This window comes from Notamacropus eugenii, chromosome 3 (assembly GCF_028372415.1).
Source record: "Notamacropus eugenii isolate mMacEug1 chromosome 3, mMacEug1.pri_v2, whole genome shotgun sequence".
NCBI classification, from domain to species: domain Eukaryota; kingdom Metazoa; phylum Chordata; class Mammalia; order Diprotodontia; family Macropodidae; genus Notamacropus; species Notamacropus eugenii.
Window position 1 is genome coordinate 319565036 of NC_092874.1, and position 17194 is coordinate 319582229.

At 42.5% G+C, this 17194-nt stretch overlaps 1 protein-coding gene across 1 annotated transcript; it reads right to left on the reverse strand.

The window, feature by feature from the left end:
- Positions 1–5459: 5459 nt before the first annotated feature.
- Positions 5460–14279, reverse strand: LOC140496722 (RING finger protein 112-like). The gene is made up of 13 exons (XM_072596842.1): positions 14038–14279; positions 13056–13362; positions 12584–12790; positions 12233–12367; positions 11876–11980; positions 11115–11165; positions 10738–10794; positions 10557–10643; positions 9740–9857; positions 9475–9605; positions 9328–9384; positions 9047–9121; positions 5460–7842 (listed from the first exon to the last, which is right to left on the reverse strand). Exons 1-13 carry the CDS (start codon positions 14058–14060, stop codon positions 7381–7383), a joined length of 1815 nt encoding a protein of 604 aa, XP_072452943.1. The 5' UTR covers positions 14061–14279; the 3' UTR covers positions 5460–7380.
- Positions 14280–17194: the final 2915 nt, after the last annotated feature.

Below are 17194 nucleotides of genomic sequence, written 5' to 3' on the forward strand. Positions count from 1 at the left end.
TTGCTCCTCTCATCATCTCTACCTGCTTAAATTCTCTCGCCTTTCCCTCAAGCCACTTTGAAACTGCACATAACTTATTTCTTTCTGCTCTTAACGTGACACTTCTCCTACATTCTTTTACTTGCTGTTACCAACCATATAAACTGAACAGTAAAATAATTTTTCTCTCCCTTTCTCTCCCTCCTTGTCCCTCTGCCCCTCTGAAACTAATCTGGTGGGGTTGAAGAAGGGGAGTAACAGGAATTTCAAGGACAGTTCAGCTCAGGCTTTCTGCTCCTGCTGGCTGGCTGGCTACATTTACAACCTTATCAGATAAAAACAGAGACACACAGACTTTCATTCACACAGAAATACCAACACAATATATACAGACAAAACATTTAACAGAATAGAATAGTACATATAGGTTTAAATTTTTGGCAAACCCAGTCCTCGGAGGAACCATATTTGGGCCAGATTGTGCCTCCTCCTCCAATGTCTTTTCACCCCATATGAAACAACAACACTTAATCATCTTCTTCTTGTCCTTTCCTCTATAATTTGGTAATTCGTGCCAATTTTGTAACTGATTTCCCAAAGGACTATTTACCGGTATTTCCTGACTCCATTTTGAAGCTCAGTGGGGTTTGGACTGCCCCTTCCCCATTCTCTTGGACAAGGGTTGTCACCAACACCTCCGAGTCTATGACTCCACAAATTTTGCTAGCTCCCTGGCTAGCTCTCAGTGGGGGTCACCCACCCACCTGCAGTCACCTGGCAAACATTTTTTGGGGGGGGCCCTTCACCCTGGGGTCCTGCAGTCCACCAATTTGGTTGGGAGTCGTCACCTTCTCCCCGAGTCTATCTAAGACTCAACGAATTGACCCCCAGGCCCCATCCCCCCCGCGCTTCCCCCCGGGACATGCGCGTACAAGTTGCCTGACTGCAACCTTCAACACCAACTGGTTGGCATTTTCACACACTTCACAGCTTCGGAGTCTTTGGAGTCCTTATCTCTATTCTTTCTGTCCTCACTGAGTTCCTCTGCTTCAGGTCGTTATTTTGCAGAGAGGGAGGCCCGGCAACTCGTTTCAAGGACTGAGGCGGGGAGGGGAAGGCCTCCCCAACAGGCGCGCCAATCTTTGAACTGAGCAGCCAGCCGTCTCTCTGAAAAGCCCCAGATCCGGTACGAGTGCCCCCAATCTGTGTGGGATGGCTCAGGTTCCTACATAAATCAATTCCTCAGAGGCCTCTTAAAGTGATGACAGAAAGTGGATTTACTAGATTCTCGAGAATTGGGACAATCCTACAGCAGGTCACCTAGAGTAGGAAAGATGAAGACAAAGAAAAGGCAGTGATTTATATAGACCCTAACGCAAGTCCCTCCTCCCCCACTGACCATTATCCTCATTAGCTGAGAATAGGATCTTACATTCTAGACACGAAATCTAACCAATCCCTTTTGAAATGAAGACATTGAAGAATTAGGTAAACTTTATCCAATCATTGAGACCCTAATGTACTACACAGTTTTATATCCTTCTATGGAATTATTCTGCTCTAAAAATATAGTCACCTTGAGCCTCTCAGTCTTACCTCACCCCTGGGAGAAGAATTACAATCTGAGAAGTCTTCACTAAACCTATCCCACTCATGAGGACTCTGAAGAGAGAAAGGAGATGGAGGCCCAGTAGTACTGAAGTTATTTTAGTTGCCTTGGCCACATTATTCCCTTCCGCATAATGCCTCACTTAACATTGCATTTTTAAGTTGCTGGTACTGGTCTCTAGGTGTGTTAGTGGGAGAGTTGTGTCCTTTAAGGGAAAAGCTTTATAACTACTGTGTTTGATATGGCCTCTTGAGAAAATGCAAAGAATTGAGTCTACTGGCTAATTAAGGGGAAGTCCATGGGCTGGGGCTTAGGAACTAGGATTTAGCAGGATAGCTACCCACAGGGTTATCCCAATTTAAATATGTATCAGTTCTGTAATTGAATGTGAAAGGTGAGACTAAGTGATCAGGGAAAACAAACACAGAAAAGAAGCAGACTTAAATTGCAGAGGCTTTAGAAACTCAGTTTGAACTGTCAATGCAAACTAGTCAGAAGTGTGAGCCACACAATTAGCTGAGATTACAATGCATTAGGAGAAACACTATCTGGGCCAGGTTTCCCCTGAGAGGGGAGACTGATAATAAACCTGCCAGTAGGAGAAGTATGGGCAGTTTTTACTTTCCCTTTCAAATCTTTGTGTTACTTTTAAGAGTGGAGTAGAGACGGAAGGAAAAGAAAGTTCCTCCCCACCCTTCCTGTGGGAGTGAGTTAATGGGAAAATGAAAGCCAAGAGGCTGAGGTAGGAATGAACTGAAAGTCTGGTCTCAATCAGGGGAGGTGGGAGGTTCTTCTTAAGAGGTAGTTAAACTTGGGCCAACCTGTGGGCTTACCTAAAGGCAAAATAACTAATGGAAGATATGCCCCTTTGTAATAGGGACATTTTGATTGCTAGAAGGGGGAAGGGAAATGAACAATTGTGTGAAGGCAAAACCTGCTTGAGAAGAAATAAAGCCCCTTAGATAAAAAGATTTGAGGAAAGTCATACTGGTCTGAGAACCTGAGAGAAGACATTCCTCCCATAAATGCACTAAGTTGTGTGTGTTCGTCCTTCGTTGCTGAAGAAGACCATGCCATCAGAGAAATAATGACATGACTTGCACTTGACTTTGAGTGAGGAAGGGCTGTGCAGGTCACCAGCCTCACATCTCCTCCAGAGTCATCTGAATCCAGTGACCAGATATTCATCAGGTTGTCTGGAGATGACCCAGGATGAGGCAATTGCAGTTAAGTGACTTGACTAAGGTCACACAGCTAGTGAATGTCAAGTGTTTGAGGTGAGATTTGAACTCAGGTCCTCCTGACTCCTGTACTGGTGCTCTACCCACTTTACCCCCTAGCTGCCCAAATGCACTAAGTTAGAACTTGTTTGAAAGCAGAGCATTGACTGAGATAATGACATAAAGCTGAGCATTGTGGTCCATCTCTTTTGAATATTAATTATAATTATAGGGTATTTAGGTGACCCAAATTCAAATCCAAGAAAAAAATAAAGACAGCGAAAATAGTATGCTTCCATCTCCAATCAGACTCCATCAGTTTTTTCTCTGGATATGGATAGCATTTTCTATCATGAATTCTTTGAAATTATCGTGGATCATTGTATTGCTGAGAAGAGCTAACTATTCACAGTTGACCACTGTATAATGTTGCTGTTACTGTGTACAATGTAATGCTGGTTCTGCTCATTTCACTTTGATTCAGTTCGTGTAAGTCTTTCCAAGTTTTTCTGAAATCCACTTGCTCATCATTTCTTATAGCACAGTAGCATTCCATTATATTCATATACCACAACTTGTTCAGTCATTCCCCAATTGATGGGCATCCCCTCAATTTCCAATTTGCCACTACAAAAAGAGCTGCTATAAATATTTTTGTAGATGTAGGACCTTTTCCCTGTTTTATGACCTCTTTGGAATAGACCTGGTAGCAGAATTGCCGGATCAAAGGGTATGTATGCACAGTTTGATTGCCCTTTAGGAACAGTGCCAAATTACATTCCAGAATTGTTGGATCAGTTCACAAGTCCACCAATGGTTTTGCAATTGTTTTGCAGGGAACTGTGCTAATATTTTTGCTGAACAAGCATATTTTCTGAGCATCCTGTCAAATCTGATCATTTGCTAAAAAGAATTTGACACTGCTTTAGTGACCCAAGAGTAGCAAAGAAGTGACTTTGCCCAGGACAATAGTTTCAACAGCCAACAGAGAAATAGTTTTGCTTAGTAGGTGTTGTGTTAATGCACTGCTCCCTAAAGGGATACAGGTTGTCAAGGAGTACTGCCCAAAGTCATGAGTTGCCCCAGACACATGAGTTCACCTATATACATATGTGCCAATTCTCCCCTATGGACATTCTGTGCATTGGTGGGAGGATGTGATCCAGGTTTGTGGGTAGACTATTATGTTTGAGTTATCCTCACTGTTGTTGCCTTTTATTAAGTAAATGTTATGTTTATTTTTACTGTTATTTTCTTGTTTAGTAAGCATCTCCTATTTAAGAGCCAATGGTGTTATTAAGACTTATATTACACAAATGGAAAGAAGACTAGTGAGGGCTAAGCAACTATCATGATGAGTAGTAAGAAGCTCTCCACAACAAAGTTACCCTTAGTCCTCTGCCCCTGAAAATGAGTGTAGCAGTGCAGTGGAGGCCATGGCTAACTTTAATTTACTTTAATTCCATTAAAACAATAGAGATTCCTAACTCTGGGAAAACAAAACTCAGTTCATTGTTGGTGGAGCTGTGAGCTCATCCAGCCATTCTGGAGGTCTGTTGGAACTATGCCCAAAAGGCTACAAAAATGTACATACCCTTTGATCCAGCAATATCGCCACTTGGACCGTATCCCCAAGAGATCATAAAAATGGGAAAATGTACAAAATATTGTACAAAAATATTTATAGCAGCCCTCTTTGTAGTTGCCAAAAACTGGAAATCAAGGGGATGCCCATCAATTGGGGAACGGCTGAATAAATTATGGTATGTGAATGTAATGGAGTACTATTGTGCCATAAGAAATGATGATCAAGAAGACTTCAGGGAGGCCTGGAAGGATTTACATGATCTGATGATGAGCAAAAGGAGCAGAATCAGGAAAACTTGGTGCACAGCAATGACCACAACGTGTGAGAGTTTTTCCTGGTAGACTTGGAACTTCATAATAACGCAAGAACTTAAAAAAACCAACATCCCAATGGTTTTCTAAGGCAAAATACTTTCCACACTCAGAGAAAGAACTATGGAACTCAATCGCAGAATGTAGCAGATCATGTTTGTGTGTGTGTGTGTGTGTGTGTGTATTATGTTTTGATTTGTTATATGATTTCTTCCATTTATTTTAGTTCTTCTGCATAGCATGACTATAATGAAAACGTATTCGATAGGAAAGTATATGTAGAACCTATACAGAATTGTATGCCATCTTGGGGAGGGAGGGGAGTAGTGGGGGGTAGGTGTGGGGGGGTTAAAATCTTAATTTTTTGGTAGTGATTGTAGAACATTAAAAAAAAAATTAATTAAATTAAATTTAAAAATAAATAAATAATAAAGAAAACAAAACTCAAATCTGCCAGGTATAAAAGTATATTGGGACGAGTGAGCAACCACAGAAAGAGAGTGTGGATGCCATTACAGTGAGAACCTAAAGAAATAGCACTAATTCACTGGCCTTATTTAGACTATAGCCTATTTCAAAAAATGCAAGCCCTTCTTGTTTTTCTGCTTGTCACCCTGGCACTTAGCACAGTATTTTGCATATAGTAAGTATTCAATAAAGTTTCTAAATTCATTTATTCATATCATGGACATCCAACTTAACGTTGAACATAAAATCACAGATCTAGAGCTGGAAGAAATCTTAGAAGGCCATTTAATCCAATCTCTTAATTTTATTTATAAGAAAATTTGGGCTCAGGGAGAAATAGTCAAATGGTCAAAGTCACACAGATAAGTAACAGAGGTGGTATTTGAACTCGGAGCTTTTGAATCCAAAGTCATTTACCCCTACTGTACCACATTGCTTCCATTTATATTATATTTAGCACAAAAAATTACCTATCAATTCCTTTTAGATCAAAAGCCCAGCCTGTTATCCCTGCTCCCTATTACTGTCCAATAGCTGTTGCCCCTAGCTGAATTCACCCTCTCCTGAAAAATCCACCCACTAGGGTTGTAACAGCAAGCACCCTGACATCCAAAATGGCCTGCTAGCACAGGTTCTTAGATGTGCTTTTCTAAAAGGGAAGCAGTTTTTGAGGGGCCAACAACCTTCTTTAATTGCATTCCCCAGCAGAGAAAATATAAGCAGAGAACTAAAGACTGACAGGGCCTCTAACTGTCTGATCATAAGCAATACATAGAGATATAATATACAGATCAGCACAGAGATCCATCCATCTGACCATTACATACCTACAGTTACAAGAGAGAGAAGTACCAACATTTGGGTTTTCAAAGTAGGGGATGTGTGGAGTGCATGGGTGGGGGGTGGGGGTGCAGGGAGGGGAGCTTCTTAAAGGCAAACCAGTGTCTCTTCTGGCACACGATCCTTCTTCCAAACATTAAACACCCAAAGACAAACCTCACCTCAGAGTATATATACACTTTTCAGAGCCAGAGGGCATCATGACCCTTGTGACCCAATCCCTCATTAGAAATTAACAAAAGATGTGGGCCTTCCTACAAAACAGGTCTTCCCTAATCAAGCTTCCCAAACAGGTCCATTAATGGGCTGGGAAGATCTTTTACTCTCATTAACATAGTTAACATTATGTGGGTTTGACTCTTCCTTAGGAAAGCTCTTTCACATCTGTTTCTCCTAAGAGCCTTGTGAAGTGGATAAGACAGGGATCCTCATTTATCAGATGAGAAAAATAAAGAGCCTTACTCAAGGTCATACAGTTGGTTAAAAACTTAAACCCGGGTCTTTTGACTCCAAATCCACTGTTCTGTCTGACATACTTTGCTCCCCCCTTGAAAGAGGCACATTTTGGCCTCCCTATATTCTCCTTTAGTACCAGAGAGAAGGCACTGGGAGGGTTCTCTGGCAGTAACACTCCTCACTTCTACCTAGGCATTGTTCTCCCTGTAATTTGGTCCATCATCTTTGTCTTTTCTCTCTCTTCAATGGCCATTGTGCTTTCATCCATTGTGGATTTCATTCATACTACAGTGAGCTAAACGCTCACTGCTCTCTCAGTAATGAAATTTAGCCTGGGGTTTTATCTGGTCTAGGTTAGCTATGATCACTAAATTTCCCTGGGGTGCAAAATAGTATCCTGTTTGCTTTAGACTGGGATTTGGGGGCTCTATCTTGTCCTTTCAGGAATCATTTAGATCAGACCAAGTGCTGGCTAGATGCCAGGTGGACAATCCATACATTCCTAGTCAGGGCCAAGACCTATCTGGCCTAAGGGAGTGGGGCTGATACAGGACACTGTTCTGTGGCCAGTCTCTGAGGACAGGTGAAATCGTTGCCTCCTGAGTTGGGAATGAAGAGTGTAGTTGTGGAGTCTAGGGGAGACCTAATTTAGAAAGGACATAAAATCAGTAACCTACTACACAGGCCCATGAAATAGGTCCTAAAGCCACCATATCCTATGGGGCCTCAGCACTGTTTCCTCCAACTCGGTCAGTAAATCTAAGTCCATCTCTTACTTGCTAGGTCAAATATCCTAGACACCACCCCAGTCCCCTAGCCTCATTAAACAAGTCAGATCTGGTAGTCCAAAGGGTTAATACTTCATGGCTCTTTCTCCCTCCCTCTTTCCTTCTACTTGGTTTCTAGGGTTCATTTATCATACTTGAGAAGGGGTTCTTCCTCTTCCTGTTTAGGAACACTTTCTGTACCTTTGGCATTACCCATAGCAGCCCCAATGCCAGCCCCAACAGCACCCCCAGCCACTGTGGCACCCACAGTGGCCCCTGTGACTGCAGCTATGGCCTCCTCAGTCAAAACAGTGGTCATCAAACCCACTCCCACTGCACCACCAGCCACTGCCATGATTCCAGCGCCAGCACCTCCACCCACGGCAGCAGCATAGCCACAGAAACGCTTTTTATAGGAATCCTGGAAGTCCTTAATTATCTTCTGAATCTCTTCCTCAACAGTTTTCATGGCCTGATTCTTCCCTGGGCTCTTCAAAGTCTCTTTGAGATGATTTAAGATGTCATCTTTCTTCCTTGAGAGACGTTTCTGCATCTCCCAAGGAAGAGTCTTCAGAGTAGCAATCATGGACTCTGTGGAAGAATCCTGAAAGTGTGGAAGAGGAAGCTGTGACTGCTGGCTGAGCACCTAGGTACTCTCTCCCAGAGCCTAAGCCTTTGCTATTCAGGTCGCTTTGATTCAGGCATCCTTCACCCTAGTACCCGCTGCCAGTCCAGATGGACTCAAGCATGTTTTTTTTTAAGTTTTATTGTTTCTTATGTATGTATGTGTATGTATATATATCTATATGTACCTATCATTCCTTTATACAAATATGCCCCTCCCCTGGCACCCAACACACAATGTCATCTGACAGTATTTGTAATATTCTACACCTATACTCCTCAATGTCTTCAGTGAAAGGTGGAAGCCAAGTTTGGTCATTACAACTGTGAACAAGAATTCATCCTGGGTGGATGGAAACCACTGACTTTATGTACTTAGCCTGCCTTTGCTTCAAATTCATTTGAAGCTAAGCCAGAGAGGATGTGGTCAATTGTCTGAACCTGAAGCTAGAGAACCATCTAATGATTAATCTACATATTAATTATAATTAACAGAAAGCTTTGGTTCCCAGTCCATGAGGTCGAAAAATAAAGGCTTAGTTTTTAAAATTTTAGCTTTAACAGTCTTCTTGGCTTTTGTCACCCGTTTGTGGTGGCTAGTCTACAATCATGATTAAAGAGCTACTGGTCAGGCTTTAGGAGGCAGAAGATTGGACCACTACAACCTAGTAGACTTAACTTGAAGTAGCTGAGCTGGCTCTGAAGAAATGAGGTTACCAGTGGAGACAAGAAACCTAGTGAAGGAGTGCCCATAGGAAAGAACCCTGGCTCAGTGAACCCAGTGGAACTCATCAGGGGACATCAGTGATCTCTTTGGAATAAATATGGAAAGGCGATTAACTGCCTCTGATGCTTTAGGACCTCTGATATCCCCTGGTGAGTTGATGTATAATAATAATAATAGCTGTGAGCATATGGTGGTATATATATTTGTAGAATAAAATACCCTACATGCATGTTCAGAACATTCAGTTCTACTACAAATCTTATAACTCTGCTATTTATTAAGCACCTTTGCTTTGAACTAATTGTATCCTCTGGATGACTAGAGCAAAAGTAGAAAAATCAGTAGGAATTTATGAGTTGTTGTGAGTGGATGTGAACCCACAGAGTATCTTGAACCTAGGGTAGTTCTTCTGGGTATCTCATCCATGAGAAGGTAAATGAAAAGTCTGAGGGCTCACCTGTTCCTTCACAAAGTCCTGCATCTCTTTTCTAGCAGCTCCAATCAACCTCAGATCGTAGAGTTCACTAGCCACCTGTTCCAGGAGAAAAAGACCCCTTATCATGTTGTCCTTCACCCTCTTCATTTGGGAATTCTGTCCTAAGCCACCCACCTATCTTCTCTTCATACTTAATCCTAATCTAACCACAAGTTCCCTTGAAGATAGATGTTTTGATTCTCTGGACCTAGTTCTCTACCCAGGACCAAGTTCTTTCCCAGAACTATTAGCCAGGACTATACCGAATCAAATGAGAATGAAAATCCAAATTCTTTCTTCTTTAACACGTCAAAGAGTTTCTGCAGATAAATTTAAAGGCATAATTAGAGGTCATAGGATAATAGACAGTTAGGTATAAGATTCATGGAAGTTAGGGAAGTTTCCTATACCGTGATCTTCTCAGCTAATTCCTTCCCCGTGAGAATATGTCCATCTGAGTAGCTTTTCACACGCTGGGTGGCTGAATTGCAAACATCAGTGATGTAGTCATGTAGATATTGACAGAAATCTTCATCCATGTCTGAGAAAGAGAAAATCCATGATCCTGGGAGATCTGAGTAGTGGGGGATAGGGTGGCTGTAGTATAGAAGGGAAATGGGATGGTAGGAAAGTTGAGAAGGGAATGTAGGGATTTATGGACAGAGGGACTGTCACCTTCTGGATTTCCATCGCTGCTCATTGTCACTTTTTTCCCAGGAAAAGGCAAGAGGTAGCAACAGGTCTGCTTATTCTTGACAGTCTTCTGAATCCTGGGATATCTATCAGACATTTTCTGAGGGGAGAGCAAGACCTCAGGATGGACTACTTCTGGTGGTAGTTTCTTTCTCCCACCCAATGTTTCCGTGGCCCTCTCCCACTTTGAACGTCCACACTCCAGGACTACCTTTCTTTCCTCCCTGAGCCCAGGCCTCATGTCCTTCTTTCCTGCCACCCACCAAACAGTTGCAAATCGATATTCTTAAAGCACAAGTTCTATAAGTCAGTCCTCTGCTCAAGAAGTTTAAAGGGCTTTTTATTGCCTCTGGAATTAAATATGAACTTGTTTGGTTTCTACAGCCCCTCATCACACTCTCCAGCCTACCTTGCCAAGTTCATTACACTGCTCTCTTCATGCACTCTACGACCTAGCCAAACTGACCTACTGCTTCCTCCTCCCTGAATCGGCCATGTCTTTCCCTTTTTACCCCCAACTCAAAGCTCACCTCAAATGACTCCTGCTAAATGAAGCCTTTTCTAATTCTCCCCAATTGCTAGTGTCTTCCTCACAAATGATTTTATATGTGCTTATACTCATACACATTGTCACCTCCACCACCAAAAAAGTGTAAGTTCTTTGAGGGCAGACTGTCTTGCTTTAGACTCAGCATTCCCAGGGCCTAACACAATCTCTGCTCAGGAGTACGTATTGAATTAATGTTTATTGAATGAATGAATGAATGAATGAATGAATCAAATCATTGTTCCCACTTGCCTGAATCACATCCATCATGTATTTTTGGCCTGCTTGCTTTCCAAAGATAGCTGGAGAAGACCAGTCACGAACTAAGAGATCCAGATGCTGTACAAGAAGGAAAGGGTAAAAAACCTCAACAACTGGATTCTGGAAGGGGTCAGAGGCTCAGGGCAAATGTATTGGGCAAATAGTGCCTCACCTGTATTGGTTCCATCTTAAAATATTCTCCTATCTCTTCAGCAATGTGCAGGAACATCTGATAAGAAGATATAAGTAAGACTCTTGTCACAGGACCAAGATATGTTTAATACATTCTCTCTCTCTCTCTCTCTCTCTCTCTCTCTCTCTCTGTCACACACACACACACACACACACACACACACACACACACACACACACACTCTGCAGGTTCCTTAGACTCCCCTAGAGAAACCAGAGATCTTTTTCTTCCATAGCTACTGGTTCTCATGGCCACACTCTGAAATCAAACATTTTCCATCTCAAACTTATTTCTTTTTCTCATACCACTTCTCTTCCCCCCAATTCCCAGGTCCCCCAATTCAAGTATCTGCTCACCTCCAGAAGCTCCAGATCCGTTTCCTTCAGTATCCGAGAGACATTGAGAATCTAGGGAACAAGAAAGACAGGGAACTGGGAAGGGGAACAGGGTAGGAGAGCCTAGGAAACTTGATCATTGAGCATCTCAGAAAGTGTGAACCTTCCTTTTGAGTAGAGGCACAGTCTCAGAATAGGATTAGTACATTTCATGAGAGGAAGAGGACATAATTTGCAAAGTAGTTTCAAGAACCTTATGGCTTGTCTCTCTAGGCTTCTGTGCAGAAATCAAACCTAGTACAATCAGGAGTTGGGGTGAAGGTGGAGCAAATTTTCTATAACCTACTTTTAAAATATTGCCTCAGGGACTACTTAGGGCTACAATAGTAGCTGATCCAGATTCATTTTCATTGGTCTAGAAATCTCATTCTTTTTGGGGGGGAGGGGTAGATTTACACAGCACATATTCCATCAATACAGTGGTTCAGAAATACAAATCACATCCACTTTAAATCCTATGACCTTATAGATTTTTTTCAACAACTACTCATCATTCCTTCCCAAGTACAATAATATCAATAGCAGTCCTATGCTATTGAGGCACTGCATTGAGATGCCCTTTTGTAGAAGGTGCAAAGGATTTTCACCATTCCTCTTTGGTTCAACTCCTGAGTGAAAATTAAAATCTGGCCTTAGAAATCCTACAGTAAGCTGGAAGGGAAGCTGTCTCAGAGAAAGAACCCACAGACTGAAGAACAAAACACCTGGGCCTCGGCTATCACCTGATGAGAGCTGAGTAGCAAGCTGAAGGCCACAAGCTTGGCATTCACTTCCTTGTCCTGTCCTATACATAAGGTCCCTTCTGTGTCCATAAGAAACACAGCCACCTGGAGGAGAGAGGAAAAAGCCAGAGCATGAGGTCAGAGCTTCCCCTTGGTCCTCTCATCGTTCTGCCCCCTCTTTCCTCAGAACTTCCTCAATTCTTCTAACCTAATCTTTCACCTACCTTCTCTCTTTTATTTTCCTTATCCCCTATATGAACCCTTCTTTCTCTTTTCCATTGTCCACCCCTTTCCTCCCTGCCTTTTGCCTCCCACTTTCTAGTCTCCCTAGCTATCTACCCTGCTCTGGACTCTTACCTTCTTCCCATCCTTCTCCAGAATAAATGGCTGACTCCATAGCCACAGTCCCTTGGTGATGCTTGTGGCTCCTGGTTCACACTTGAACCCTGAAAGACATCTTCCTCCTCTCATCCACTGGGAATCCTTGGACCCCTAAAGGAGGTAGAATTAATTATTTCTCCCCAGGATCCAGATATCATCTATACAAAATCTTTCCTTTAGAATTTATTTACTCCCTTCTCAAAATCCAAGTCTGAGCCTCCAGCTTTGAGATCCCATCAGAAGCTTTTGGCCCCAACTCATTTCTTTTCTCCCAGGGTTCCTGTCCTTCCCTCCCCTCCACCATAGAATCCCAGCCCCAGGCCTTACCAGACCCTGCATTCCACGGATTAGATAGTTGAGAAGGAAAGACTTCCCTGTTCTCTGCTCCCCCTGGACAGAGATGAGACAGACTGGATTGTTCTGAGCTTGAGGGTGATTCAGACACTCAGTTAGAACCTCTGGAAAGAGGGTCAAATTCCTTCTGGAGTCAGTTTGAACCAGTTGCTTTGCCATTGCCTTGCAAACATCGTGGGGCTTTTGAGGAGAAGAAGGAAAGATACTGTAAACTTCCCAATCTTGGATCTGACTTTGGAGTACCCGCCTCTATGAAGTATAAAGAAGGAATTCCCCATCTTTCTGTGTAATCTTTCTAGATTTAACCCAAAGTTCCCAATCTCCTCCTGAATCAGGCAAAACACAATGTACTAAATGCTTCCTATATACTAGGCACGAGGCTAGTTAGACCCAGAAAACCATTTTTTCCTACTCTCCATGAGACTGTGAAGCCTCAGTCCCTGACCTGGTTTGAGTTTGTGTTCTGCCGAAGAGAATTCATATTCTCCAGCAGACTTTGGAGCCGGGTGTCTGGAACTAGCTGCCTCCTATCACACCTCCTCCGGCACTCAGGGCAGCAAGGGGGTTGGGAACTTGGAACACCTGAGTCCCAATGGCAGGTGATGCATTGAGCACAGAAATTATGGCCACACTCAAGGGAGACAGGACTCTGAAGCAACTCCAAGCAGATGGAGCAGGTAAGGTCAGACTTCAGCAAATCCAATTTGCGAATTGAAGCACTCGATGAGGAGCTTCTTGGAAAGGAGCTGGATCTAAAGATGCAGAACAAGGTGTTGGAGAGAAAGATGTCTAGATCTGAGAAGGGCAGCAAGGAGTTAATGGGAGGAATTGGGATCTGGTGGCCAGGATGCTTTATTTAAGAGAGGAGAAGGGTGCAGTAGTGGGGACCAAATGTAAGTAGGCTATTTTGATATATAATTTCTTTTTAAAAATATCTCTTTGTGCAGCAGTTTATCTGTGGATCACTGTGGGAAGGAGAGATTGCTAAAGAAGTGGGGAGGGGGATTTTTATTCCTTTTGATCCCAGACTGATTTATTTATTATCAAATCTTAGAATTTGAAGGAATATCATAGATTTTCCAGTTTAACTTGTCACCCAGAGCAGGAATGCCTTCCAGCATCACTGTATGAATACTTCCAGTGGTGAGGAATTTTCTACAGATTGAAGTAGAGCCAGCAGAGGGGAAGCTGTGGCCCTCTAGGTCCTCAAGTGTGGCCCTTTGACTGAATCCAGACCTAGTTTGGTTTGCCACCCCTGAAGTAGAATATTCTCTTGGTGGATAGCACTAATTTTTTTGAAAGTTTCCAAATATTAGAAGCTAGCTATCATGTCCCCTCTAAGTCTAGACTTCTCTAGAAGACTTAGACTTCTCTAAATCTTTCTAACCTGAACTCATGCTTGGATATTAACCATCACTTCTACTTACAAACGGTCATTTCTGTTTTCCATCAAGAAGGATTTTTATGTCCTTGAGAAGATGAAATAAAAAAGCGACAGAGAGAACATAGTTAGTGCTGGACCTTTGCACCCCACACTCCTCTTATCTCTGTTCCCTTCTTATCTGCTTGTCCTCTCCTCAACCTCAGTTCTTCCCCCTTTCTTCTATCTTCCTTTTATTGCTATTTCATTTACCTTTTTTCTCTTCAACTCTATTTACCCTCCACTTTCTACCAGGCAGCTAGTAGATACATACAGTGGATAGAGTGCTGGGTCTGGAATGAGGAAGAGTTGAGTTCTGTTGACCTGAAAACTTGGTTAAAGAAAAGGCAACAGGCTAAATGCATACATTTTATGATTTAATTAATTAAACAATTCCCTATTAAAGAAAACAGTAACATAATGCATTATGGAGCCAGAAATGTTCTGGCTACCCAGTACAGAAATCTTTTGGCTTACATACGTTTTGCCGTGAGAAAGGAACTCTCTTAGTTCAACAAATTATAAATTTAGTAAGACAAGATGGTTAACAAAGTAGTGTCGGTTGGGTTGTGATTCCAGGCTGTATAAACATATGTCTCTGTGACATACGGTAAGAAAATTCCACCAGGCTTCCTATCCTAAACAGGCCTGTGAAGTTGTGATATCTTAACAGAATGGACAAAGCTGAAGTTACAACCCAAGGTATCTGTGTTTTTCCTTATCACTAAGATGCCATAAGAAGGGTCTGGTAAGGAAGTCCCATTTGCTTGACATCAAAAGGCATCCTCCAAGTTCAACAAAGGGGACTGTTAGGTTCAGGCTCTTCTTAATTCAAACTTTGGCCCTTATTAAAGCCTAAAATTTATATTAAATATTATCAGTTCAAATCCAGCTTCAGATACTTACTGTGTGTTATTTTGGGCAAATCATTTAACTTCTGCCTACTTCAGTTTCCTCAGTGTAAAATGAAGAGAATAATAGTATCTACCTCCCAAGATTGTTGTGAATCCAGTTATGAAGTGCTTAGATCAGTGTCTGGCACGTAGTTGGCCCTTAAGAAATGATTGCTTACTCCTTCCCCCTTCACTGTTCTCCTTAGACTTATCCCATTGTCCTCTCCTCAGCCCTAGTTCCCATTCTTTCCCACTCCTGTCTGCTCAACTCTTTTGCTCTCCTCCCTCACTATCTTCCCTAGTCCTATTTCTTTCCAACTCCCAGTGTTGCCCCTGCTCAGCCCTTGGCCCCTATACTTCCTACTGTCTTCACCTTAGCACTAGTTTCCTTCTATACTATTGTTCTCCGCCCCCCCGCCCACTCATTCCCTTCCCATCCCAGAATCGTCCCCTCCTTCCCACTCCCTTCCCATCCCACTGTCCTCCCTTCAGCCCCATTCTCCTCCCATCCTTCAATTCTCCCCTCAGCCCCCTTCTCCTCCCATTCTACTGTCCCCACTCTATTCCCACTATCCTCCCTCCAGACCCATTCCTCTTCCTTTAAGTACGAGGTCTTGTTTGTCAGGTCAACAAATGTGAAATAAATGGGGTAAACAAGTTCTGTTGCTGGGAGTTTCTGGGAGAGGAGACTGAGGGTGGGGATAAAGCCAGGAAAGAGTCAGGGATGCAGGGAGAAAGGAAAAGACCAGATGCTAAGGGAATATACTTACCTGCCTTGGGGGTATACCTGCTGTGGGAAAGGGAATGATGGAGGCTCTCACTTCAGTCTTCAATCAGCTTTGATTCTAGGAGCAAAATGAAAGTACTGCGAGCTGCATTGGAGGAGGAGTCTTTAACCAGAAAATAGAAAGAAGGACGTTATAGGCTCAAAATCCAGGAAAGAGGCAGGGAGACCAGGCAGAAACTGAATTCTGCCATGCAGGAAATGATCCTTGAACAAGAAAAGTAAAAATGGAAAGGGAGGCATGGTTAAGCAGGTAAAAACACAGCAAGTTACTTCACTTATCCATTCAATGGACAGGCCTTTTCAGGAAGAAATTAATTTAATTTTCCATAAGAAAATAATTGCAAACATTTGCAAAGCATTTAACATGTTATCTCATTTGATTCTCACACACATATGTAATCCTAGAAGTAATATTGTTCCCACTCTACAGATGAGGATACTAAGAATCAGAGAGAAGAAAAGCCTTGACCATAGTTATACAGTTAATATGAAGGTAGGTTCCCAACCCAGCTTTCTCCTGACTCCACGTCCAAATGCCTTTGCTCTTTGATACTTGTGATGTTCAAGGCTCTTTGCTAGGAGCTATGGGGAAAGAGAAGTAAATAAAACCTCAAAAGGGCTCACAATTAGCTGGGAAAGTAAAAACAAATATTTATAGTTTCCTCTCTAAGTTATTTCCATCATGGTTTGTGGTTTGGTTCCCTAGAGGATGATACCCCAGGTTCAAAGAACTTTGTGGGGCTACACCCTAAAAGAATAACCTATGTGTCCCCATGAATGTGTTTACCCAAAATAATCTGCCAGAGAACACAATAAACTTAAAACAAAGGTATTTATTGAATGACATAACATGAACAGTTGTAACAAAATATTCCCTCCAGAAACCTGGGACACTATCTCCCCCAAATGCACACATCATCAATAGCAAAGGCTGGGCACAAACATAGAGTTCAGCAGCAGAGGCACAAATAAAGAGAACAAACATGGTCAAGGCAATTTGCAGCTCCAGAACTTCAGAGCCCCTGTGTCTTTTCTCTCTCACATTTCCCCACATCCCATCCTCTCCTCACCCGATGCAGCCCTTGTATCCAATGGGCAGATCTCTCCACTGAGTTCCTTGGGCCTGCTCTTTGTAACAACTCAACTCCAAATCATAGATAGAGTCTCTGGTCCTATTATCTATGGGGCCAGGTGTGTCCTCCTGGATGAGAAGCTCTACTAAAAGATCTGCATTACCCAAGTGCTCAAGGGAGAGAACCCCTCCCCTTTCCACTCTGGAAGAGGTGCAGAGAAATAAGCAAGAGGGCTCTCTTTTTGTTGCATGCCTTTGCTTTAATTTTTTAAAAGCAGACATTTAATGAAATGTTGTCATCTTTGTCCTTCATTTTTGGAGAGGACCAAACCATCAATGAGATGATGACATGACTTGCAGTTGACTTTGATTTGAGTAAGAATGAGCTATTCGAGGTCACCAGTCTCACTTT

Bases quoted from the DNA above. Each gene is read 5' to 3' on its own strand.
- LOC140496722 (XM_072596842.1), bottom strand. From the start codon at position 14,060: ATGGAAAACAGAAATGACCGTTT. The intron at 12,368-12,583 runs GTAAGGCCTGGG...TACCTCCTTTAG, and splicing joins TCCGTGGAATGCAGGGTCTG to GGGTCCAAGGATTCCCAGTG. The intron at 11,166-11,875 runs GTGATAGCCGAG...CTTGTTCCCTAG, and splicing joins TGCTACTCAGCTCTCATCAG to ATTCTCAATGTCTCTCGGAT.